The sequence below is a fragment of the Bos javanicus genome, chromosome 8 (genome assembly GCF_032452875.1).
Source record: "Bos javanicus breed banteng chromosome 8, ARS-OSU_banteng_1.0, whole genome shotgun sequence".
NCBI classification, from domain to species: Eukaryota; Metazoa; Chordata; class Mammalia; order Artiodactyla; family Bovidae; genus Bos; species Bos javanicus.
In genome coordinates, this window is record NC_083875.1 from 77,236,761 (window position 1) to 77,262,466 (window position 25,706).

The 25,706-nt window shown below is 38.3% G+C and overlaps 1 protein-coding gene across 2 annotated transcripts in view; it reads right to left on the reverse strand.

The window, feature by feature from the left end:
* The window catches only part of FRMD3 (FERM domain containing 3), a 347,210-nt gene that overhangs the window by 140,518 nt on the left and 180,986 nt on the right, over window positions 1-25,706 (reverse strand). For both annotated transcript variants that reach the window (XM_061426014.1, XM_061426013.1), the window contains exon 3: window positions 10,535-10,577. In XM_061426014.1, the coding sequence (XP_061281998.1) occupies window positions 10,535-10,577 (43 nt within the window). The remainder of the gene's footprint in view (window positions 1-10,534; window positions 10,578-25,706) is intronic.

The following is a 25,706-nucleotide window of genomic DNA, read 5'->3' on the forward strand; positions in this document are numbered from 1 at the left end:
CATAAATACTACCAGAAATACAAAGTACAAACCATCTCAGGCTTCCATGAAAAACAATCATAACTTTGGGGAGGAAGCACCAAAGATATCAGCCAGCAGCTTGACTCAACAGTGTTCTTATGGCTGAACCCAAATCCATGTGTTATTCAGAGGATGGGGTTCTCTGCACCTTGATTTGCATGCAGAAGCCATTTCCAAGAGCCCTTATCCCTTCACAGAGCTTGGTGGCAGCATAGTACCTGGTTTATAGAGCAAGAATACGATTTTAACTCTTCTCCTGGGCTAATTAGGCACTAGCCAGGATTAAGCAGAGAGCCTGTTTAGAAGACTAAGCAGGCTTTCATCTAGGTCTCTATTTCTGCAGTACACGCTTAATGCATAATGCACTTTGATTCTTTTCTTCGTATCTTTACTCCTTTCTTGACTTTTGCATAAAGCTTCCTCTCCTTTTATGTTCTCTTTTTATTATCAAGTGATATATGAATATATTCTCACTGAAAAGATCAGTGTAAAATGTAACTATATGTAGTAAGACATGAGGGCCTCACCTCTGTCTACTTCATTCTCTTTCTCAGAGGTAACTACAGTCAGTATACATTTATTTAGTCCGTCTTCTGTGCATTTACATAGTCATACAGATAATATGTATTTATTTCCATATAAATGATCTTTATATTTTCATTTGTGATCATTCTATACTTGGTATTTTACTTGCTTTTTAAACTCTATAATATATCTAATAAATATTTTGATGTCAATAAAATATGTCTGTTTTTTTCTTTAAATGACTACATGCACTCCACATAATTTATTTAGCCTGGCCAAAACTTCTAGGCTTTTTAATTGCTTCCAGTTCCCAGTGTTATAAGCAATACTCCAATGGACACAATGGACATCCTTGCATAATATATACACATGCAAGAATAAATTTTGCTTTCAACAGACTCACAGAAATGACCTTGTTGTACCAAGACATAGGGATTTTTAATCTTGAAAGATACAGCCAAATTTCCCTCCCAGATGGCTTTACCAGTTTATATACTCCCACCAGAAGTGTTACCCTCATCCTCATCGACTGGCTATTATCAATATTTACAATTTTCCTGGGAAAATAAGGGCTTCCCTGGTGACTCAGTGGTAAGGAATCTGGCTTCCACTGTAGGAGACATAAGAGATGCAGGTTTGATCCCCAGGACAGGAAGATCCCCTGGAGAAGGGCATGGAAACCCACTCCAGTATTCTTGCCTGGAGAATCCCATGGACAGAGGAGTCCAGTGGGCTATAGTCCATAGGGTGGCAAAGAGTCGGATACAACTAAAACGACTGAATAGCAGTATAAAAATATTTTGTTTTAATTTGTATTTTGCTTGTTACTAACGATGTTGAACATCTGTTTATAAGTTTATTGCCCATTTATTTTTATTCCTTCTACATGTTTTTTTTTCACATTTTGCTACTGAGTTTTTCTCTGGGCTTGTAGCATCAGAACTTTTTATATGTAGACTTTTTATAGTCTGCATATTACTACTTTTTATATACTTGACAAATGTTCTTCCCATTATTTTGCTTATATTTTAATTCATTTTATAGTCATTCATCCAACAAATATTTACTGGGAATCTACTCTGTAGAGAAAACAAACCAAATATTCTAGTACAAACACTTAAATTTTGCATAAATTTGTTAGTATTTTGCTTTGTTACTTCTGGGTTTGATGTTTTCCTTAGGAAATCCTATTTGACTCCATAATTTAAAAAAATACTTCTGATGTGATACACCACATGAACAAAATAAAGAATAAAAATCATATTACCATCTGAATAGATGTAGAAAACTCAAATCCATTTATGATCTTTAAAAAAACTCTCAACAAAGTATGTATAAAGGGAACATACTTCAACACAATAAAGGCTATTTATGACAAGCTACAGATAATAAAAGATGCTTGCTCTTTGGAAGAAAAGCTATGAAAAACCTAGGCAGTGTATTAAAAAGCAGAGACATCACTTGCTGACTAAGGTCTATATAGTCAAAGCTGTAGTTTTTTCAGTAGTCATGTATGGATGAGTGAGTTGGACCATAAAGAAGACTGAGCGCCAAAGAATTGTTGCTTCCTAAATGTGGTGCTGGAGAAGACTCTTGAGAGTCCCTTGGACAGCAAGGAGATCAAACCAGTTAATCCTAAAGGAAATCAACCCTGAATATTCATTGAAAGGACTGATGCTAAAGCTCCAATACTTTGGCCACCTGATGTGAAGAGCTGACACATTGGAAAAGACTCTGAAGCTGGGACAGATTGAGGGCAGGAGGATAAGGGGGTGACAGGATGAGATGGCTGGACGGCTTCACTGACTCAGTGGACATGAGTTTGAGCAAACTCTGGGAGATAGTGAGGGACAAGGAAGCCTGGCGTGCTGCAGTCCATGGGTTTGCGAAGAACTGGACACAACTTAGCAACTGAACAACAACAACAGCTAGTATATTCAACAGTGAAATGCTGAAAGCTCTTCTTTCTAGATCAGGAATGAGACAGGGATGCCCCCTCTTATAACTTTTATTTGACACAGTATTAGAAGTCCTACAACACTAATTAGGCAAGCAAAATAATAAAAGGCATCCAAGTTGGAAAGGAAGAAGTACAACTGTCATTACATTCAGGTGACATGATATTATATAAAGAAAACCCTGAAGACTCCACCAAAAAACTATTAGAACTAATGAGTGAATTCATTTATGTTGCAGGATACAAAATCAATACAGAAAAATCTGTTGTTATTCTATAAATTAATAACAAACTACTGGAAATGGATATTAAGAAATCAATCCCATTTATAGTTGTATCAAAAGAATAAAACACCTAGGAATAAATTTAATCAAGTAAGTGAAAGACTTGTATACTGAAAACAACATGACATTAAGGAAAAAAGTTGAAGGTGACACAAATAAATAGAAAGATATTCTGTGCTCATAGATTAGAAAAATTAATATTGTTAAAATGTCCATACTACCCAAAACAATCTAGAGATCCAATGCGATTCCTATCAAAATTCCAATGGCATTTCTTAACAGAAAATGTTTAATCTTAAAATTTGTATAGGGCCACAAAAGACCCCAAATACCCACTCTCCAAAAAATCTTGAGACAGGAGAACTAAGTTGAAGTCATTATGCTCCATGATTTTAAACTCTATTGCAAAGCTATAATAATCAAAACCATATGGTATTTGCATGAAAACAGACACATGGATCAATGGAACAGAAGAGAGAGCCATAAAATAAACCCACTCATATACAGTCAATTAGTTTATGACAAAGGACTAGAAAATACTCAATGGGAAAAGGACAGTCTCTTCAATAGTGTTAGTTTTACCATAATCTTTGATGCTTAGCAATTGAAATATCACAATTTTTTCAATTATCCTTCTCTATTTTAATAGATTAATAGCAAATCACTTGCTTATTATATAATCCTCTGTTGTTGTGTAGTCGCTAAGTCATGTCCGACATCCTCTAACAAGGCCAAAAAATAAAGTATTACCAAAAAATAAAATACTCCTAAATTTTTACCTGAACTTCTTATAAATTATTAAATATATTTAGCTTTTGAATTCATTTGTTATTAATCCCATGCATGATGTGAAGGATGGTTTTAGTTTTTTTTCCCCCAAGTAAACACACAACCCTAAAATTATACCTTGAATCTTTATATCCCTGATATGAAATATAATCTTTCTTACAACCTATATTTCCAAACATAATGGGACTGTTTTTCTCTGTTCTACTGATTCTTTTCCTATTCCTAACTATATCTTAATTACTATATGAGTCTATCATGAGGCCTCTTTTAATTACTATCGCTCATAGGCCTTGATTTGCTATCTAATAGAACAAGCACTCCATCATTGTTCATTGTTCTTTTTTGCATATTTATTGGGTACTTTTGAGCATTTTATTTTGCAAATGAGCCTTAGAATCAATTTGTTAAATGCCATAGAGAACCTGATTGAAATTGTGATGTGAAAAATTATTGAATGTACATATTAATATGTGACAAATTGATTTCATTAATATTAACCTGAAACAAGAGGAAGTCTGCATTTATTGAGCTCTCTTATCTACAATAACTCCACAGTAAAATTTCATAGATTTATATAGATCTTACACATTCATTTATAAGAAATTTATGCTTTTACTTGTTATTGCTATTATAAACAATAGCACTTCTTTTTTATCACATTTGAGAAACTGTTACTGCTTGTATATAAAAGAGCTATTGTATTAGAACGCTAATTTTATATCGAATGTTAAAAGCTATATTAGTTGTTGGAAAGGGGTAGGGAAGAAAGGCAGGTGGAGAACCTGGAGAGATCCAGAGAGGACATAACCAAGGTTAAGATGCTTTATGGAGCTCTGAGAAGGAATTCAGATCCCTCAGCACCCTAGGCTTGGCTAACAGAGTGAAGGGTAGGGGCAAGACCAAGAAATCCCAGAGTTTAGGGGAAGTGATGCTTTGGAACTTTGGAGCACACCAAGGAAATGGCAGCATGATGTGTTTAAGCAGAGTGAGCCTTAGATAGTGTGCCAAGTTTCAACCCTGAGGCTGAAGCACGGCATGGAAGAGGCTAAGCAATGTCAGCTTGTCCCAGTGGTGAATACGGATGTGCTGAGATGCAACCAGAGAGAGAGCCGTGCAGCGGGGACCACAGGAGGACAGAGTCTATAGCCGTGCAGGTCAAGACCATGGCAGGAGCCAGGGGTCTCAGCAGCACATGCCAGCGCATACTCTAGTGGCACCACTGCATCCAGAGAGGACGCAGTGGGAGTGGTGCCAGCAACCAGAGGCCAAATCACGTAAGACACAAGAGTCCTGCAGGACTCAGAGGATTCTGGGCTTGAGAGACGTCACCCTTGCAGCCATGATGGATGCTAAGTTTGCTTCTCGTGCCACGTGACACTGTTTGGTGGAGAAGGACAACATAGGGTATGCATTTTCATATTTAAATTATGAATTCACTAAGCAATTTGCTGAAAGAGATCAAATATTAAACTGGCAGATCCTGAATTACCCTGAAGTAACAAGGTTAAACTTTCCAGAGGAGATAGGGGTACACAGCAACTAGAATTCAGTCATGGGGAAATAAGGTTCCATTTCCATACTTCTGCCTGGAGAAGGGAAAGGCTACCCTCTCTGGCCTGGAGAATTCCATGGACTTTATTAGTCTATAGGTTCGCAAAGAGCTGGACATGACTGAGCAACTTTCACTTCACTTCCATACTTCTGAGTCATAATAACTTTTTAAAACCTTTACATGCTTGTATAATTTGTGTGATTATATAGATCCTATAGGACATACAATTTTTGTCCTCTTGATGTGTGTCTCTACACATATACACATTGGGCTACATTCCATAGTCATGGGGACAAGGCTAAAAGCTAGTAGGTTTGAAGTGAAAAGAGTCAGTGTGTATTACATAGCGTGGAAATACAAGGACTTGTACATTCCTGCATGGAAAGCAAGGACTCTGAAAACCAAACATTCAAAATATGCACTTCATTTAACACTTTGCTTACAGGTAGTCTATTATCTGAGTAGTTTAGAAAAAAAAAAAAAAACTACCAGCTCACTCCACATTTGTACCTATGGATACAATGACAGAAAAGGGAAATGAGAAAGATAATCCCTCAACGCTTCCCAAGTAAATTATAAAGCCTATCTAAATTCTTACCTAATATACAAGGAATGATTAAAAGTTGACTTTAAAATTTTAGTTCTGGGCAGTATGGACTAGTTACACCCCATCCTGTTTCTTGTATTGACTGCAGCTATAAAACCTGGACAGAATACAGTGCAGCAGCTATTTGAGGTCTCTGGAAAGTAAACAATATCAGGAAGATTGGAAACAAAGACAAGAATTAAAAGGATCAGCGAACCAGTGTTGAGATCATCACATATTCTCTTCTGTGTCCCCTGGACAGAACTCAGAGATACCTGGACATCAGTACAAACTTAGAAGCTCCTAGTTAAGGCCTGAAGAGCAAGAAAAGGGGTTCCAGCAGCATCAAAAATAGCAGCAAGTGGGCAGAAGATTTTCTTTCAGGAAGGTTTTAAATCTAGTATCCTTAATTGTAAAACTACTCACATTTTGTATTTCATCTTGGGTGAGCTTTGGTAATTTGTGGGTTTTGAGGAACTGGTCAAACTTACGTACCTAGAGTTGTTCTGTGGGGTCTGTAGTGACATCTTCTCTTTTGTTCCTGATATTGGTAGTTTGTGTCTTTTTTCTTCATGAGTCTTGCTAGAGGTTCATCAATTTTTCTTGATCTTTTCAAAGACCAACTATTCTCATTAATTTTCTGTATCATGTATTGGTAAATACAGGAACTTGGATGAATTTGAGTTATTAATGCTGAGTTAAAGTAGCCAGTTTCAAAAGATTACAAACTGTAAGACTCAATTTCTGTGACATTCTCAAAAGATACAAACTGTATTGACAGAGAAGAGATCAGAGGCTGTTAGTTGTTCAGGGAATGGAGAGTAACTACAAAGGGACCACAAAAGTAAGGTTTTTGGAGAGATGTGCTCTGTATCCTGACTGTGGAGATGGTTGCACAAATCTGTGTGTTAAAAATTCACAGCACTAAAGAACAAAATGAAGCCAGTTTTTACCACGTATTCATTTAAAAAAACAAATTTAAAGTAACTCCTAAGTTCAGAGGAGAAATAAGACTAGTTTAAGAAGTTTCTCAATTTTAAAATTTATAATTAATAACTGTCTAGTTTTTTTAATTAAATATTTCACTTTCCTAATAGATTTGCTTCTGCTAAGTCACCTCAGTCGTGTCTGACTCTGTGCGACCCCATAGACGGCAGCCCACCAGGATTTGAGGTCACCATAAAAGTAAGTTTGATAATACTTATTTTTAACAAGATTTGGGGGAAATAAGAACTCTCATGTAACTGTGGAGGAGTAAATTACTATAAGCTCTTTGAATGGGTATTTATCTCTAAGGAAAGATTAAATGCATATTCTTTTTGATCCAACAATTCTATTTTTAGGAAATTCTAGTACAGATGGACAATATGCAAGAATATACATATAAGCATGTTTACTACAGCATAATTTATAATAGGAAAAGACTATAAACAATGCTGACCATCATTAATAAGTAAATCACATAGATATATACAATTAAATATCAGAAAACCATTTTAAATTTTGTGTTTATTTATTTTTTACCTGCTCCACACAGCATGCAGGATCTTAGTTCCCTGACCAGGGATGGAACCCAACTTCCCTGCATTGGAAGCTCAGAGTCCTAACCACTGAACCACTAAGGAATTCCCAAAAACCATTTTTTAAATGAAGCTAATCATCAATCACTCATTTTTATTTAAAAACTCTAAAATTATTAAGAAAATGATAAGGTAAAGAGTTATATATAGAGACTGATCTCATTTTTGTTTACAAAAGGCCTTATATAAGTTGGGGGAATTTATATGTCAAGAAAAATTCCCTGAAGAATATATAAATATTGTTAGTAATAGTCATCTCTTTGGAGTAAGCATGGAGATATAAGGGAGAAGAGAAAGGGAATAGTTTAAACTTTTCTGAACTGCTAGAAAAACCATGAGCATGATACTATCAAAAAACTATTTTTAAAAATACTAGTAAGATATAATAACGATTTTGTAGAAAGTTTATTCATCAGGAGAGCTGGTCTTCTGCCTACTCTGGTAATCCACATAGTCTGAGGGATCTTAATGAGGTCAAGGCAAAGGACTGGAAAGCTGGTTATCACTGATGAGTGACATGGGAATGGAGCAAATTCTTCATCCAAGGAATTACTCTCTTACTGCCTCCTCAAAGGCAGTCAGAATATAAACTGCATCTCCCCAACCAAAGTAAGATCAAATCAGTCAATCCTAAAAGAAATCAAGCCTGAATATTCTTTGAAAGGACTGATGCTGAAGCTCCAATACTTTGGCCACCTGATGTGAAGAGCTGACTCACTGGAATAGACCCTGGTGCTGGGAAAGATTGAAGGCAAAAGGAAAAGAGGGAGGCAGAGGATGAGATGGTTAGATAGCATCACTGACTCAATGGACGTGAATTTGAGCACACTCCAGAATAGTGAAGGACAGGGAAGCCTGGTGTGCTGCAGTCCATGAGGTTGCAAAAGTTGAACACAACTTAACGACTGAACAACAACCAAAGAGGAAGCTGCCTGGGGTTCTGCAACCAGATCCGTTGATAAATTCATGGATGAGTACCATGGATTTGTTGGACCCAATTTTTCTGGGTTAACAGTCTATATGCCTTAGTTTAAATTTTTCCCTAATTTACATTATAGTGACTAGGACATATGTATAAGAAAACAATAAATTCTTGATACTAAAAGACATCATCAACCATCACAAAACTAGCCTTGTGATCTTGAGAAAAATTACATCATTTTTTGTCTGCTAACGTTCTTAACAATACAACAGAGGACCAGGTAACTGGTAAGACCCTTACCCTTCAGGTAAGAACCTTGCTAGTTCCTAGAATCAGTGAGTCACCATGTCTGGTTAGAAAGTGAATTTTACACAATTATTTTTCCAGATTCAGATTCTATTTGTCGTTAGATTAAAACCAGCCAGTAGTCATATGTCAATCTTGAAACTATTTTTACAAAACATTATATATTCTGAGTTGGTTGTTCAGATTTACTAATTGTAGACACAAAGCTCTTAAGCAGAAAAATCTTCACAAATTTAAAATTTCCTCTATTAAGTATTGAAATACATCTTACTTTATAGATGTTATATTTTAAAAATGTGTGTGGCTTAAGGAAACTATTTTATGACATTTAAGAACCAAAGTGAAACATGTAAAATATCATGTATGAAACGAGATGCCAGTCCAGGTTCAATGCACGATACTGGATGCTTGGGGCTAGTGCACTGGGACGACCCAGAGGGATGGTATGGGGAGGGAGGAGGGTTCAGGATGGGGAGCACATGTATACCTGTGATGGATTCATTTTGATACTTGGCAAAACTAATACAACTATGTAAAGTTTAAAAATAAAATAAAATTAAAAAAAAAAAAGAACCAAAGTCAAAGAACCATTTACTAAAAATAACTTTACTGGAAATTTGCCTAAATATTCTTAAATATATAAAAACAATATTAAAATTTTAAGTGATAAAGTAGTTAAGGGTTATCCAAGGATCAGCTAGTTTTTTCTCAGATAAATTAGTTTATTCTCATTAGCCTGCATGTCGTTCTATACAGGGCTCCCTGGTACCTGTGTCCTGCTACTTAATCTTGGATGCTTGTCCCAACTCTATTCCAGCCTCACCTCAAGGGGCTGACTTCTCTGAACTTTCCATGTGTTGCTGCCCCTTGCCTGCACCTCTTTCTTGCCCTTTCTCTGCAGCATCATTTGCCCACAGCAGCTCTGGGTGCTAGCCTGAACCGCCCGGCTGACTGTGAGTCCTGCACTGGCCAGACAGAGTCTATTCTTGAGTGAAAGGAGAAGAAAGGGAAGAGACAGACAGAGGTCTGAGTGAGGACAGAAAAGGGATAGGGCAGGAGGGTAAAGGGAAAGAGTTAAGGAATAGATATGTTGGTTACCAGTTTGCCATCATAATTCAGTTTCTTCCTTCTCTTACTTAAAAACCTTGCCTCAAATAATTTCTTCATATTAAAAAAAGAAGACTCCCTTGAACGATGACTAGTGACCTAATACGTGCTAACCTGATCTCTGATGAGAAACTGATTAATCACCCACATTTTAGAGCCCTGGGAAAGTTGACATGAAGGGATAAATGGACTCCAGGGCAGGCAATGAATTTCTGAGGTGCATTTCAGAAGTTCTCCTCTAAACCATAAATAAAAGCAGGTTGACTACAGCCTGGCACAGGTGACCAGGACAAAACATCATGCCATCCAGGACCAGCAGTCAACACCCTATTCACAATGCCCCCAAGTGGATGACCAGATATTCTATGCACTACAGAGATGTTTCCCAAGCCAACTTTTCCAAGAGTTCATCGGGGGAGGCGAGGAGGCAGGTCACAACACCAGAGCTTGAAAACATTACTCAGGAAAGTATATTGGGGAGCTTGAGGGGTGGACAAGAATACTTCAATCTTCATTAATGTTATCAGCAAGATTTTAATTTCAAAATACACCTGCCTATCTTCCCACCCCCCTACAACACTGACTTTCCACCCTGAACCATTTACTAGCAAACCCCACAATCAAAGGGGAACTAGGCACCTGTGCCCCTGTTTGAACATGAAATATGAGGGTAAGATGGTGCGGAGGGGGAGAGACACAGGCCTCTAGGAATAGTGACCATGGGGAGCACCAAGGCCAGCAAATAAGAGAGGAGAAGTTACACAGCTCATGGGGAGGGAGAAGTCCCCCCACCCCCAGATCTTTAACTTCATCCATTTCTTTCTTGGCAGGAGAAACTCTGTAAAGAAACAGAATCTATCATTGGACATTTCAAAGCAAAAATGAACCCACAGATTGACACTTACATTTCATTTGCTTGGAGATGGACTTGTTAGGTTCAAGCCAGTGCTGGGGAGAAAAAAAGCAGAGATTGTGGGTCAAATGGCTGGACCATGTGATGCATACTTAATAAAAGGAACTTAGTAAAGATATTCTTTTTCCAAAGTACAGCCTCAGTTCCCCATAGATATTCCTTGGGGTTCCACCCTCTGAAGATCAACATGAGCAATTGGGCAGTAATAATATCACAGGCAAGTGTATAAATTACAGAGAATTAATACTTTCTGAGTAGTATTTGAGTCATGCAGTTGCTAGGAGAGAAGGACAAGGGAGAAAATATGCACTTAAATGGGATGTTCCAGTGGCTCTAGTTGGCTCCTAGGTGATTCTTTGAGCTCCATCGCTCTGGGCAAGCCACAGATGGCTAAAGACTTTGACATCCGTGACCTCTAAGAGTCACAGTCCAGCACCATCCTTTCAAGTTAACAGTGGGGCAAGCCACCATTAGCCCTGTCACACACAGAGACAGTTCTTCCTTCACAGTAGGGAGGAACAAATTATTTTAAACATCTTATTTCAGAGGCCTGAGGTCATCAAGAAGAAAAATCAGCTGCAACACAAAACAAAGAAGCTCCAAATCCTGAATAGCTCAGAATCATGTTACCGATAAGTATTTGAAGCAGACACAATGCTGGACCCAGCAACCAGCTCTCTCCACACCATGAGTGAAGGTCACTTTGACATGCCAACACCAGGGCAGCCTCTGATGTTACAAAACATGATGCCCTTGAAGCTGCTTAAGGAATATCAGGAAACATCACTTTATACGCCAGAAGTTTAGATAGATAGATGGTAAGAGGGGTGCCACTGAGTATCCATCAAGATGCTGGGGAGTCCTCACTTATGGGGCACCCTCTCTCTGCTAGATACTGGAGACAAAAGAAGAGGAGGAAACTTACCATCAGTCAAGCACTTACACCTCAGTTTATCTCATTTGCAGGATCCAGTAAGCCTCAGGATTCTGTATTATCCCTATTGTTTGATGTAAATACATAGCCATGAAGTTGAATTAGGAGCTAGTATTGTTGAGGGTTCACCAAGTGCCAGAGTTTCCATAAGCCATCATTACTACCCCATTTACAGACAAGAAATCTGGGGCTTGGGATGTTAAAGAACTTGCCAAAGAAATGGCAAAGTGAAGAAATGGCGACGCCAGCTTTCTATGCAATTCTAGTGCAGAGGCCCTTAACCTTGGGCTTGTGGCTTCCCCACTGGCCAGTTCACTCTAAAATGTATTATTCTCCTCGCTGAACACTCCCTACCTTCCTAGGAACTAGAGAATTGAGTGTCCAGTCAGCAGGTTCCAGTCTAGGGTTTCAGATCTTTGCATTCTTTAAAGAAAAATGGGGTCTCCTGGCTATTTAAATCTAATTCTTCTAAATGAAGAATCTGCCAGAAAACCATGCATTCATCCATGACCTGTTGCACAATCAAACTAATATAGCAAATTTCTTTGTTTCTGGCCAGAATTCCACCAACCTATGTTGGGAACCCTGGTTAACTCCTTTTTCCCTTATTTTTTTGTGGTAAAATATACATAACACCTGGTCCCATCACTTCATGGCAAATAGATGGGGAAACAATGGAAACAGTGAGAGACTTTATTTTCTTGGGCTCCAAAATCACTGCAGATGGTGACTGCAGCCATGAAATAAAAAGAAGCTTGCTCCTTGAAAGAAAAGCTATGACCAAACTAGACAGCATATTAAAAAGCAGAGACATTACTTTGCCAAGGTCCATCTAGTCAAAGCTATGGTTTTTACAGTAGTCATGTATGGATGTGAGAGCCAGACTATAAAGAAAGTTGAGCACCAAAGAATTGATGCTTTTGAACCGTGGTGTTGGAGAAGACTCTTTAGTCTCTTGTACTGCAAGGAGATCCAACCAGTCTGTCCTAAACGAAATCAGTCCTGAATATCCATTGGAAGGATTGATGCTGACGCTGAAACTCCAATACTTTGGCCATCTGATGTGAAGAACCAACTCATTGGAAAAGACCCTGATGCTGGGGAAGACTGAAGGCAGGAGGAGAAGGGGATGACAGAGGATGAGATGGTTGGATGGTATCACTGACTTGATGGACATGAGTTTGAGTAAACTCTGGGAGTTGGTGATGGGCAGGGAAGCCTGGCATGCTGCAGTCCATGAGGTTGCAAAGAGTCAGACATGACTGAGCGACTGAACTGAACTGATACATAACATGGGCCTTCCCAGGTGCTACTAGTGGTAAAGAATATGCCTGCCAGTATGGGAGACATAAGAGATGTGGATTCAATCCCTGGATCGGGAAGATCCCCAGATCAGGAAGATCCCCCTGGAGGAGGGTGTGGCAAGCCACTCCAGTATTCTTCCCTGGAGAATCCCAACAAAGGAGCCTGGTGGGCTACAGTCCATAGGGTCACAAAGAGTCAGTCATGACTGAATCAAGTTGGCATGCACGCACGCATACATAACATAAAATTCACCATCCTAACCATTTTTAAGTGTACAATTTGGCATATTAAACACACTTACAGTGGTGTGCTACCATCACCACCATCCACCTCTAGAATTCTTTTCATCTTGTAAAATTTAAACTCTATACTACTAAACATTAACTTTCATTTCCCCCTTTCTCCCAGCCCTTGGAAACCACCACTGTACTTTTGGTTATCTCCTTCTAATCAGAAATTATGCTTGGACTTTACACAGTTAAAATTGAACAATGAGAAAGGTATTGATTATACCACTTACTAGCTACAAGATGTTTACTTTCGGTCTCTGTTTTACAACTATAAAATGAGAACAGTAATTGTACCTACCTCGTAAGGTTGTTGTGAAGATTTTAAAAATTAATACATGTAAGTTGTTTAACAGTGCCTGTCACGTGAAAAATATTCAGTGAATGCTTGTTTGCTGATATTGTCACTGTTATTTAATAAGTACAGTTTAATTGGGAGACCACATTTTTCAATATATGGGACACATGAAAAGAATAATAACAGGGGTCTCTGGTGATTTAATTACTTTTCTAGAAATAAATACATAGCATAATTTAGAACTAAGGCATGAAAACAAATAATAGCAGCCTGAGATCAATACCTACTGCTATTGTTTCACAGAGGAGGATACAGTCATTTTGTGAACAGAGTCTGAAATGTAAATAAGTTATCCACATGCTCCTTGCTTGGCATTCTTTAAACTCCTTAGCCCTTCTCTGCCGAATTTCAACCTATCTTCCCACCTTCTCACTGCCTCCAGGGATGACAGGCAAATTTCACTTTGTGCACTCACAAAAGTTGATGGTAATCTTCCAGGGTTGTGAGGAGAACTCAAGATTGGGTGAAGGTTTGGGGAGAATGAGTGTCATGATGGATTGGTTATGTCTGCCATTCATGATGGATTGGCTATGTCTCCCATGGAAGGGGAGGGAACATTTAAGGCATGCCTGTGAGGTATTTACCATCTGTGGGTCTACATAAATTACTATAAATGATCTGGCCTTCTCATTGTCCTACATAATATGCCCAGCAGTTTCTGATCAGTTCCTATCTTCTTCCTCTCAGCCTACTCATATCCTGCCCTTGTTTCTCAATTACCTTTGTCTAAAATTTAACTACTACATACATTTCCAAAACAACTATTCTTCCCCAGTGGGATAGTCATAGGGTATAGAGTTCTAAGAAAAATAAGCCAGAAGTAATCACGCTTTAAGGAATTTTAGGGAATCATTTATTCAAAGAGGGTCACGCTCAATTTATTGGTATGCACTGAAGTTTAAAGGCTTCCACGATGACTCATGGTAAAGAATCTGCCTGGGTTCCATCCCTAGATCGGGAGACCTGGGTTTGATCCCTGGATCGGGAAGATCCCCTGGAGAAGGGAATGGTTCTCCACTCTAGTATTCTTGCCTGGAGAATTTCATGGACAGAGGATCCTGCCGGGCTACCGTCCATGGGATCACAGAGTCAGATACAACTGAGTGACTAACACTTTCACTAAAATTTAAAAACCTGACTGGCCTATGGCCTAGCAGTTCCTTCACTCTAATTTGGCCATGTGAATGAAGAGGAATGAAACAAGGATTTTCACTGAAATATTATATAAAATTACAAAATATTAGAAATAACATTAATGGCCATAATAAGGAAAATGGGTAAATAAAATCTGGGAGATTCTGTGGCAGTCTTTTCTAGGAAGTAGATCTTTATGTGCAACATGGTTGAATCCCCAAGGCAAAGTGTAGGATGAAAAAAGTGAACTGCAAAATTTATAACCATGACCACAGTTAGTTCCCAAATTGTGCACAGGAAAGCACAGCCACAGTAGACATCTGCTGGACTCCGTGCAAACCCTGAGCTCAGGGAGGTCCACAGTCCCAGTATTAGCACCCACTAAATTCCTTTTAATGTCATACTTTTTCCAAAGTTGGGTTTCCTGTGGTTGCTGTGATTAAAAAAAAAAAAAAAAAAGTCCTGTGCAAATTAGGAATTTGGTGTAGAACAGGCAACGAGTGTGGCAATGTCTGATCTGATCCCAAGGTTTGAGAGCCATGAAGTGTCCAACAGGCATATACTGCCAGTTAGTAGGTAATTATGGTTAAGAATGAACTGGATACTATTTTCACATGTGTAATGTTTTGAATGGCTACTAAGGCCATAATGGCTATGTTAGGACATAAATACTTATTAAGTTGTTTGGATCTAATTCTCACTAGATGGAACTGTTAAATATTCTTTTGACCTAGAGCACCATGAAATAATTACTAAGATACTGAAAGAGCCATAAACCAAGACAATTCAAGACCCTCTGAACTATGATCGGAGAAGGCAATGGCACCCCACTCCAGTATTCTTGCCTGGAAAATCCCATGGACGGAGGAGCCTGATGCACTGCCATCTATTGGGTTGCACAGAGTCGGACACAACTGAAGCGACTTAGCAGCAGCAGCAGCTGAACTATAGTATCATATGACTAATGTGTTCTCTTTTTAAAATAAAAAGTACAAAACAGTACCATATATTTTCAAAGAAGACTTAACAAGCATCTAAATGTATTTTTAAACATCTGAAATGATGCTAAACTGATCAAGTGAGGTGGGTTACAGGGAGAGAATAGGAATTTAGGGTTGTCAGTCAAAGAAAACCATGAAACCACAACTTCCATTTTAACTGTGATGCTTTAACTTAAATTTTCACGTGCATTTGTACAGTACATGACTATTTAAAAATCAGTTGCAAAGAAATAGCTAAACTCTATCCAGAAAATGGCTCACAGTAAAGAATTCGCCTGCAATGCAGGAGACTTGCTGGAGACATGGGTTCGATTCCTGGGTTGGGAAGATCCCCTGGAGAAGGAAATGGCAACCCTCCCCAGTATTCTCGCCTGGAGAATCCCATGCACAAAGGAACCTGGCGGGCTACAGTCCATAGGGTTGCAAAGAGTCAGACAAGAACCAAACATCATCCAGAGAATAAAAGTGGATTTCATGTAGTTTAGACTCCAGAGGAAGAATCTCATACATAACAGGCCAATGACAAATCTAGCCAGGCATCCAGGTTGACTCAGGAGCCAGCAGGCCTGGATTCAGAAGCCAGCTCTGCCACTTACTAGTGAGTGGTGTGACCTCCATCAAGTTCCTCTGTTTCTTCAGTTATAGCATCATATGAGGTTTAAGTGGGTTAACTCGCTTAGAAGCTCTAAGAACAGAGTTTGGATCACAGTGAAGGCTGAATAAACACCAGCTGTTCCCTCCGATCTTCCTCCCGTTCACTGAGAGAGATTCTTAAGTTGGTGACATAGGCCCTCTCGGTGAGACCATATTTGTCACTTTCTTCTCTCCCTCCCCACCCCACCTGCCTTCTGTGCTACATGAACAGATAATTCGCCTTCATTTTTTCATCCTTCCTTTTAGAGGTAGGAGTTGGACAATGAAATAGTCTGTACTATACCAACACCTCCTGCTGAGATTGCATGTACAGATGGATTACACGCCCATGAGAAAATAACAACCATGTTGTGGTGTGCTTGGTAATTAGATGTAAGGCTTAGAACATTTATCACATTGCTAGTTTCCCTTCAATTGCTACTTGGAATATATGTGATCTTTTAAAGTCTGTTTCCTTGCTGAAAACTGATATTCCTAGAGAGAGGAAGCAACGAAAACCTGCCAACCAAATATCTGAATTTGTGGCTGAAACCTTCATTTCCTCGAATCTTATTTAGAATAAAAATTTCAAAGACTAAGGAAGGTAATACCCAATCATTGATTCTACTTACTGAGCTTCGACAGAAAGATGAACCAGAGGAGGCATCCTTAGCATGAGTTGAAGGTATTAGGAAGATGTCTGCAGGAAGAGTGTCTGAAGGCACAGCCCAGGTTCCCTTTCCCTTTAGTTATACAACAGTTAACTTTTTTTTTTTTTTTAAAGAAGGCTGCCCTCAGGTTACTGGAATCCATTGCAGGGTGAAGAATGAATATCCCACACACCCCCACCTCCACCATCCCACAGCAAGTCAGCTCATAACTAATAATGGATGCTTTTGAACTGTGGTTCTGGAGAAGACGCTTGAGAGCCCCATGGACTGCAAGGAGATCAAATCAGTCCATCCTAAAGGAAATCAACCCTGAATATCCATTGGAAGGACTGATGCTGAAGCTCCAATACTTTGGCCACCTGATGCACAGAGCTGATTCATTGGAAAAGACCCTGATGCTGGGAAAGATGGAAGGCAGGAGGAGAAGGGGGCAACAGAGGACAAGATGGTTGGATGGCATCACTGACTCAATGGACATGTGTCTGAGCAAACTCCAGGAGATAGTGAAGGACAGGGAAGCCTGTCATGCTGCTGTTCATGGGGTCACAAAGAGTCAGACACAACTGAATATCTGAACAACAACAACAACTAATGACAGATGTGGGAGGATAAATACTCCTTATTCCCTTGGGCAGGACAACTCAAAGACATGACCTACACTCTTCCTGAACTCCTCTGTGGAACTGAGCCCAAGTTATTCTCTCTATGACTGCCTAACATCATACCCTGGCCCACCCTCCTTCTCTTAATGTCCCAATCCCCTACTCCCCTATAAGTCTCCTTCTGGGAACATTTCCTAATAAAACTGGAATTTTTATCTCAGGATTTGCTTTCTAGGAACTGAACCTAAGACAGCCTCCCTAACTCTCCAGCCAAAACTGCCCTCCATGGTATTTGAAATTCTTCTATTCAAGAAGAATTCTCAAATTCTTTTATTCCTTTCACCTTAGGCTTGAGCCCTAGTAGGCTGCAAATTCCCTGTGAAGGGTCCCAATTTAGCATTGTTTTCAGCATTGAAAATCTGACCACATTTCAAGCCAGTTCTTATCTTCTGGGTTGGGGGTAGCAGATTTCAGAACCTCTAAGATTCCTTTAGCTCTCACATTTCATATACTATGAATTGAAGCAGATGAGAATGTTGCCAACAAATATTTCTTTCTAATTTTGCTGCTGCATTTAGCTCTAAGAGATAATTTTTCTCTTTCTCATCATGAGAAATGGTACATTTCTTTCATACTTTCTAATTCTGGCAAATATGGAGAAAAAGATGGCAGGAATGAGTTGGTGATTTATGACTGAGTAGATTGATTTTCAAATTGGTAGATTTTTTAAAAAAAGCTACCAAAAGTAAACAATATAAAAGTTAGCTATCTTCAAATCTGGGCTTCTGTTGAAACTGACCCAGTTTGTGATTACAGAATAAATTACACACCTCTCTGTTATCTTTCTCAAAACCCTTGGTTCTCTACACCAAAGTAATCTGTAGACTAGAGAAATGTGTTAAATAACCAATAGGGCTTTAAACAATAATGAATAGACCTTCCCAAACAGGAGATTGTTTTTCTCCTCAATAGTAACCAAATCCCAAATCTGCTCTGAAAAGATGGCCTGATTCTCACATCCCACCTGGACAAAGCCCCAGAGTAACTCAGTCCCTGCGTTAGCTAGCCAATTTATGCCATTTCTAAGCCCTTTGCTGGGGAAAAAAAGAATGCCATCAAAATGAAGGCAGCCTTAACAGTGTCCTGGATAAGAAAGTTAGCCTAGGCCTTAGTCATTTCACTCCTGGTAACAATGACTTCCACTCCAGTTTCAGTAAAATCTACAGCAACAAAAATATCTGTAGATCAGGTATACTCAAAAGTTATTGTCCTTTTGTAAGTCAATCTATGTAAGAAAGCCTCCATGGCTTTAGGAATAGTGTTTTTGCACTCCTTCAGCCATAACTGCTTTTGCTTTCTAGGTTCCTAGGGATGAGCAAAACAGAAGTAACTGCCAAGAGAAGAAACACTGTAGGAAACAGGAGAGCAAAAGCACCTTTTTTTTACATAAAGAACCAGATTGTAATTATTTTAAGCTTTGTGATCCATATGGTCTCTGTCAGGACTCCAACTCTGCCATTGGAACATAAAAGCAGCCACAGACAACACAGAAATGAATAGAAGTAGCTGTGTTCCAACAAAACTTTATTTACAAAAACAGATGAGTGTCATCCTGACCCTTGTGTGCCAGCCTCTGCTCTACATCCAAGAAACCCATAGTGTACAAGAAAAAACAAATAGTGGTCTGAAAATATAATAGAGTTTGTTAAAAAAAAAAATGTTTATTGATGTGCATTTTAAAGTACATTAAAATACCAAAATGCAGTCATAAAGGGAATTATGGGCTTCTTTCATGCTTGTTACAATGGATTTTACCATTATCAGTACCCAGTTACATACTGTGGAACATTTGCCATCATGTCATATAAATTTAACGATACTATCACCAAACTTTTCTAAAGTTCAAAATTCTCCTAGTTGTCAAACTTATGGATCTTTCCAAACTCTTTAAAGCATGGAATAGTAAAAAGATAAGTTATATATACTGATAACATGGATTAGTGCATTTAAACAACCCTATGGCACAGTTGCTTTTAGTATCCTCATTTCACAGATAAAGAAACTGAGGCACAGGCTAAGGTCAAAGTCATACAAACAGCAGATGGCAGGGACAGGATTTGACCCAGTCTTCCTGTTGTTAAATCTCTTAGCATTTGAGCAATAATGTCCTCTAATCTTCCTTCTTCTTGATATCAGAGATTTCAGTTCATTGTTTTTATGAATTCTGTAACTACCTATGCTTCTAAAATGTCTCTCTCTCTCTCCCCCCTCATTCTATTCTTTCTTCTCTGTATGTTCCTGGTTAGTCTTCATTGCAAGTTTCTCCTTCCGGACCATCCTTTAAAATATGGACATTTATTCAGCTTTCAGTTTCTCCTCTCAACTTATACTCTCTCCCTTAACACTGCAATCTATTCTTCAGGGCCTTAAAATAGTGAGGAGCTCATTGACTCCCAAAATCTCCATCTGTGACCTAAATTTTTTTAAATTTCAGATCCATTTCATTTTAGGGCCTAAGATTCAGATCTATATTTTCAACTATACTGCAAACCTCTCTGCCTCAACAGCTCATAGTCATCCCAACTCAACATGTCCAAAACTTATCAATCCAATGTTTTTGTACAGTTTATTTGGTAAATGGTTCCACTTGTACTTGGAACCTATGTAAGAAGTCCAAACACTCTGCTAGAAAAGCCATGTGGAAAGGCCCTGAAAACACGTGCAGAGGAAGGGGGTCCCCAAGCCCCACCTTCTAGTCACCCCCACTGAAGCACCAGGCACATGAATGAAGATGTCTTGGACACAGACCATACCAGCCACTGGCTGAGTGAGCCCAGACAACCCCAGGCAGAGCAGAATTATCCAGCTGAACCCTAATCAAATTCCTGACCCACAAAATCCTGAAATTTAATAAAACTGTGCTGTTTTAAACCAGCAAGTTTTGAAGAGAGTTGTTACATAGCAATAGATCACTAGAACTCTTCCTCCTTCTTATGGACTGAATGTGCCCTCACCCATTATACTCACATGCTCCAACCCTAACCCCAAAGTGATGATTCTGGAGGTAAGGCCTTGGCGAAGTAATAAGGTTCAAAAGACGTCATGAGAGTACAACCCACATGATTGGATTAGTGTCCTTATAAGACAACAAAAAAAGACCAGAACTCTCCTGAGCTCTTCCTACTCTACTCCACCATGTAAGGACATAGGAGAAGGCAGCTGTCTGCAAACCAGAAAGACAGTTTACCAGGAAACAAACCCATCAGTACCATGATCTCGGACTATCCAGCCTCTTAAAACTATGAGAAATAAATGTCCTGCTTAAGCACCTGGTCTATGGTGTTTTCTTGCAGCAGTCCAAGATGCCTAAGACACTCTCATTATTACCTCCATCCATATAATACATAATTACAATTGAACTTTGAAAGATATCTATCTGCTGGAGCATAAATGAATAAGAAATATGTATTTAAACTGTCATTTCCTAATCTATACTGTTTTTATTTATCTAAGTAATACACTATACTCACACTTACATTGCAGTCTCTTCTCAGCTGAACTTAAAAACTGCCTTTAAAATTACTTCCAAACCTGCTTGTGTACATTTAGCTCTAAATTTCTTGCCACTGGAAGTCTCTAGTGAGTGATTTTCTTTATAATTATGGCACTTAAATCTTATTCCCCAAATTAATTTCTATCTTCATTCTGAATCAAACCCAGGAGGTTCCCACTACAGAGGAGAAAAACTGTCCTACATTGGATATCTTCCCATTTTTTCTAACTCAAACAGAGATAACATGGTATTTCCCAGCCCTACTTAGTTTTTGTCTGCCTTCTTAAAAAATTTCAAGTGTACAACATAGTGATTCAATAATTTTATACACTACAAAAATATCACCATGGTAAGTCTGGTTACCATCTGTCACCATACAAACTTATGGCAATATTATTAACTATATTCTCCATACTTTACATTATATCCCCATAGTTTATTTTATAACTAGAAGTTTGTACCTCTTAATCTCCCTCATTTATTTCACTCATCCTCCCACCATCTCCTCTCTAGCAAACACTAGTTCATTCTCTGTATCTATGGGTCTGTTTTGGTTTTGTTTTTTAGATTCTACAATAAGTGAGATCAAGTTCTATTTGTCTTCCTCTGACTAATTCCATTTAACTTAATACCTTTTAGATCCATCCATATTGTTGCAAATGATAAGATTTCATTTTTTAATTTTATATATATATATATATATATATATATATATATATATATAAAATCACATCTTTATCCATTCATCTGTTGGTGGACACGTAGGTTGCTTTCATATCTTGGCTTCTGTAAATAGTGCTTCAATGAACACTGGAGTATATATATCTTTTCAAATTAGTGTTTTTGTTTTCTTTAAGTAAATATCCACAAGTGAAATCGCTGAATCATATGGCAACCTCACTTTTAACTTTCTGAGGAATCTCTAGTGTTTTCCACAGTGGCTGCACCGATATACGTCTCCACCAACAGTGCATGAGATTCCTTTTTTCCATATCCCCACCAACACTTTGTGTTTGTTATCTTTTTGATTATAGTCATTTCGACAGATGTGAGGTGATGTCTCACTGTGGTTTAAATTTGCATTTCTCTGATAATTAATGATTTTGAGTAGCTTTTCATGTACCTGTTGGCCATCTGTATGTATTCCTTGGAAAGATGTCTATTCAGGTCCTCTGCTCACTTTTTAATCTGGTTTGTTTTTCTGATGTTGAGCTGTATGAGTTCTTTGTATATTTTGGATATTATCTCCTTATTGGATATCTTTGCAAATATATGCTCCAATTCAGTAGGCTGCATTTCACTGACAGTTTACTGTGCAAAAAATTTTTAGTTTAATACAATACATTTGTTTATTTTTGCTTTTGTTTCCCTTGACTGAGGAGATATATCCAAAAAATATTGCTAAGATTGATGCCAAAGAGCATACTGCCTATGTTTTCTTCTAGGAGTTTTATGGTTTCAGGTCTTACATTTAAGTCTTTAATCCATTTTGAATTTATTTTTGTGTACGGTGTGAAAAAGTAGGAGAGTCTGATTCCTTTGCAGGTAGCTGTCTAATTTTCCCATCACCATTTATTGAAGAGTCTTTTTTTACCCATTGTATATGGCTGCCTCATTTGTTATAGATTAATTTACCATATAAATGTGGGTTTATTTCTGGGATCTCCAATCTGTTCCACTGATCTATGTGTCTGTTTTCATGTCAGTACCATACTGTTTTGATTATTATAGTTTTATAATATAATTTGAAATGACAGCGTGATATCTCCAGCTTTGTTCTTTCTTGAGATTATTTTAGCTATTCAGGGTCTTTTGATTCTATACAAATTTTAAAATTACTTGCTCTAATTCTGTATAAAATGTAATTGGTTTTTTGATAGGGATTGTGCTGAATCTGTAGATTACCTTGGGAAGAATGGTCATTTTAACAATGTCAGTTCTTCTAATCCATGATAACACTATAACTTTCCATTTGTTTGTGTTGTTGTCAATTTCTTTTATTGATTCTTATAGTTTTCTGAGTGTAGGTATTTTAGCTTTTAATTTTTTCTCTGTATTTAATACTGTTCAATGCAATTGTCAATGGGATTGTTTTCTTAATTTCTCTGATAGTTTATTGTTAGTATAAAATAACACACCAGATTTCTGTATGTTAATTTTGTATCCTCCAATTTTAAAGAATTCATTTATTAGTTCTAATAGTTTTTTGGTGGTGACTTTGGGATTCTCTATATATAGTATCATGTCATCTGCATTCAGTGACATTTTTCTTCTTCCTTACCATTTTTCTTTGCTTTTATTTCTTTTTCTTGTCCAACTGATGTGCTTAGGACTTGAATAAAAGTGGTGAGAGTGAGTATCCATGTGTTGTTCCTACCCTTAAAGAAAAAGTGTACAGCTTTTCACTGCTGAGTACAATGTTAGCTATGGGCTTGTCATATAAGGCTTTTATTATGTAAAGTATGTTCTCAATATATTCACTTTCTTAAGAGTTTTTATCATAAATAGAACTGAACTTTTATCAAAGCTTTTTCTGCATCTATTAGGATGATCATATAATTTTTACTATTCAATTTATTAATGTGATGTATCACAATGATTTACAGATATTGAAAAATCCTTGCATCCCTGGCATAAAGCCCACTTGATTGTGGTACATGATCCTTTTAATGTATTGTTGAATTTGGTTTGCTAGTATTTTGTTGAGGATTTTTGCATCTGTGTTCATCAGTGATACTGGCCTGTAATTTTCTTTTTTTCTGGTGACTTTGTCTGGTTTTGGTACCAGGGTGATGCTGGCCTCAGAGAATAAGTTCAGAAGCATTCCTTCCTCCTCGATTTCTTGAAATAGTTTGAGAAGAATAAGTGTTAAATGCTTTGTAGAATTCTCCTGAGAAGCCATCTGGTCCTGGACTTGTATTTGTTGGGAGGTTTTCCTTAATTACTGATTCATTTTCATTATTGATAATTGGTATGTTCATATTTTCTATTTTGTACTGATTCAGTGTTGGAAAATTGCACATTTCTAAGAATTTATCCATTTATTCAGGTTGTACATTTTGTTGGCATATAATTGTTCTTCAGTTCAGTTCAGTCGCTCAGTTGTGTCCAAGTCTTTCCAACCCCATGAACTGCAGCACGCCAGGCCTCCCTGTCCATCACCAATGGCCGGAGTCTACCCAAACCCATATCCATTGAGTTGGTGATGCCATCCAACCATCTCAACCTCTAATGTCCCCGTCTCCTCCTGCCCTCAATCTTTCCCAGCATCAGGGTCTTTTCCAATGAGTCAACTCTTCGCATCAGGTGGCCAAAGTATTGGAGTTTCAACTTTAGCATCATTCCTTCCAAAGAACACCCAGGACTAATCTCCTTTACGATGGACTGGTTGGATCTCCTTGCAGTCCAAGGGACTCTCAAGAGTCTTCTCCAACACCACAGTTCAAAAGCATCAATTCTTCGGTGCTCAGCCTTCTTCACAGTCCAACTCTCACATCCATACATGACCACTGGAAAAACCATAGCCTTGACTAGACGGACCTTTGTTGGCAAAGTAATGTCTTTGCTTTTGAATATGCTGTCTAGGCTAGTCATAACTTTCCTTTCAAGAAGTAAGCGTCTTTTAATTTCATGGCTGCAATCATCATCTGCAGTGATTTTGGAGCCCCATAAATAAAGTCTGACACTGTTTCCACTGTTTCCCCATCTATTTTCCATGAAGTGATAGGACCCGATGCCATGATCTTAGTCTTCTGAATGTTGAGTTTTAAGCTAACCTTTTCACTCTCCTCTTTCACTTTCATCAAGAGGCTCTTTAGTTCTTCTTCACTTTCTGCTATAAGGGTGGTGTCATCTGCATATCTGAGGTTATTGATATTTCTTCCAGCAGTCTTGATTCCAACTTGTGCTTCATCCAGCCCAGTGTTTCTCATGATGTACTCTGCATATAAGTTACATAAGCAGGGTGACAGTATACAGAATAGAGTATTCCTTTTCCTATTTGGAACCAGTCTGCAGTTCCATGTCCTGTTCTAACTATTGCTTCCAGACCTGAATACAGATTTCTCAAGAGGCAGGTCAGGTGGTCTGGTATTCCCATCTCTTTCAGAATTTTCCATAGTTTATTGTGATCCACATAGTCAAAGGTTTAGACAATAAAGCAGAAATACATGTTTTTCTGGAACTCTCTTGCTTTTTCCATGATCCAGCGGATGTTGGCAATTTGATCTCTGGTTCCTCTGCCTTTTCTAAAACCAGCTTGAACATCTGGAAGTTCACAGTTCACATATTGCTGAAGCCTGGCTTGGAGAATTTTGAGCACTACTTTACTAGCGTGTGAGATGAGTACAATTGTGCAGTAGTTTGAGCATTCTTTGGCATTGCCCTTTTTTGGGATTTAAATGAAAGCTGACCTTTTCCAGTCCTGTGGCCACTGCTCAGTTTTCCAAATTTGCTGGCATATTGAGTGCAGCACTTTCACAGCATCATCTTTCAGGATTTGAAATAGTTCAACTGGAATTCCATCACCTCCACTAGCTTTGTTCGCAGTGATGCTTCCTAAGGCCCACTTGACTTCACATTCCAGGATGTCTGGCTCTAGGTGAGTGTGAGTGATCACACCATTGTGATTATCTGAGTCGTGAAGATCTTTTTTGTACAGTTCTTCTGTGTATTCTTGCCACCTCT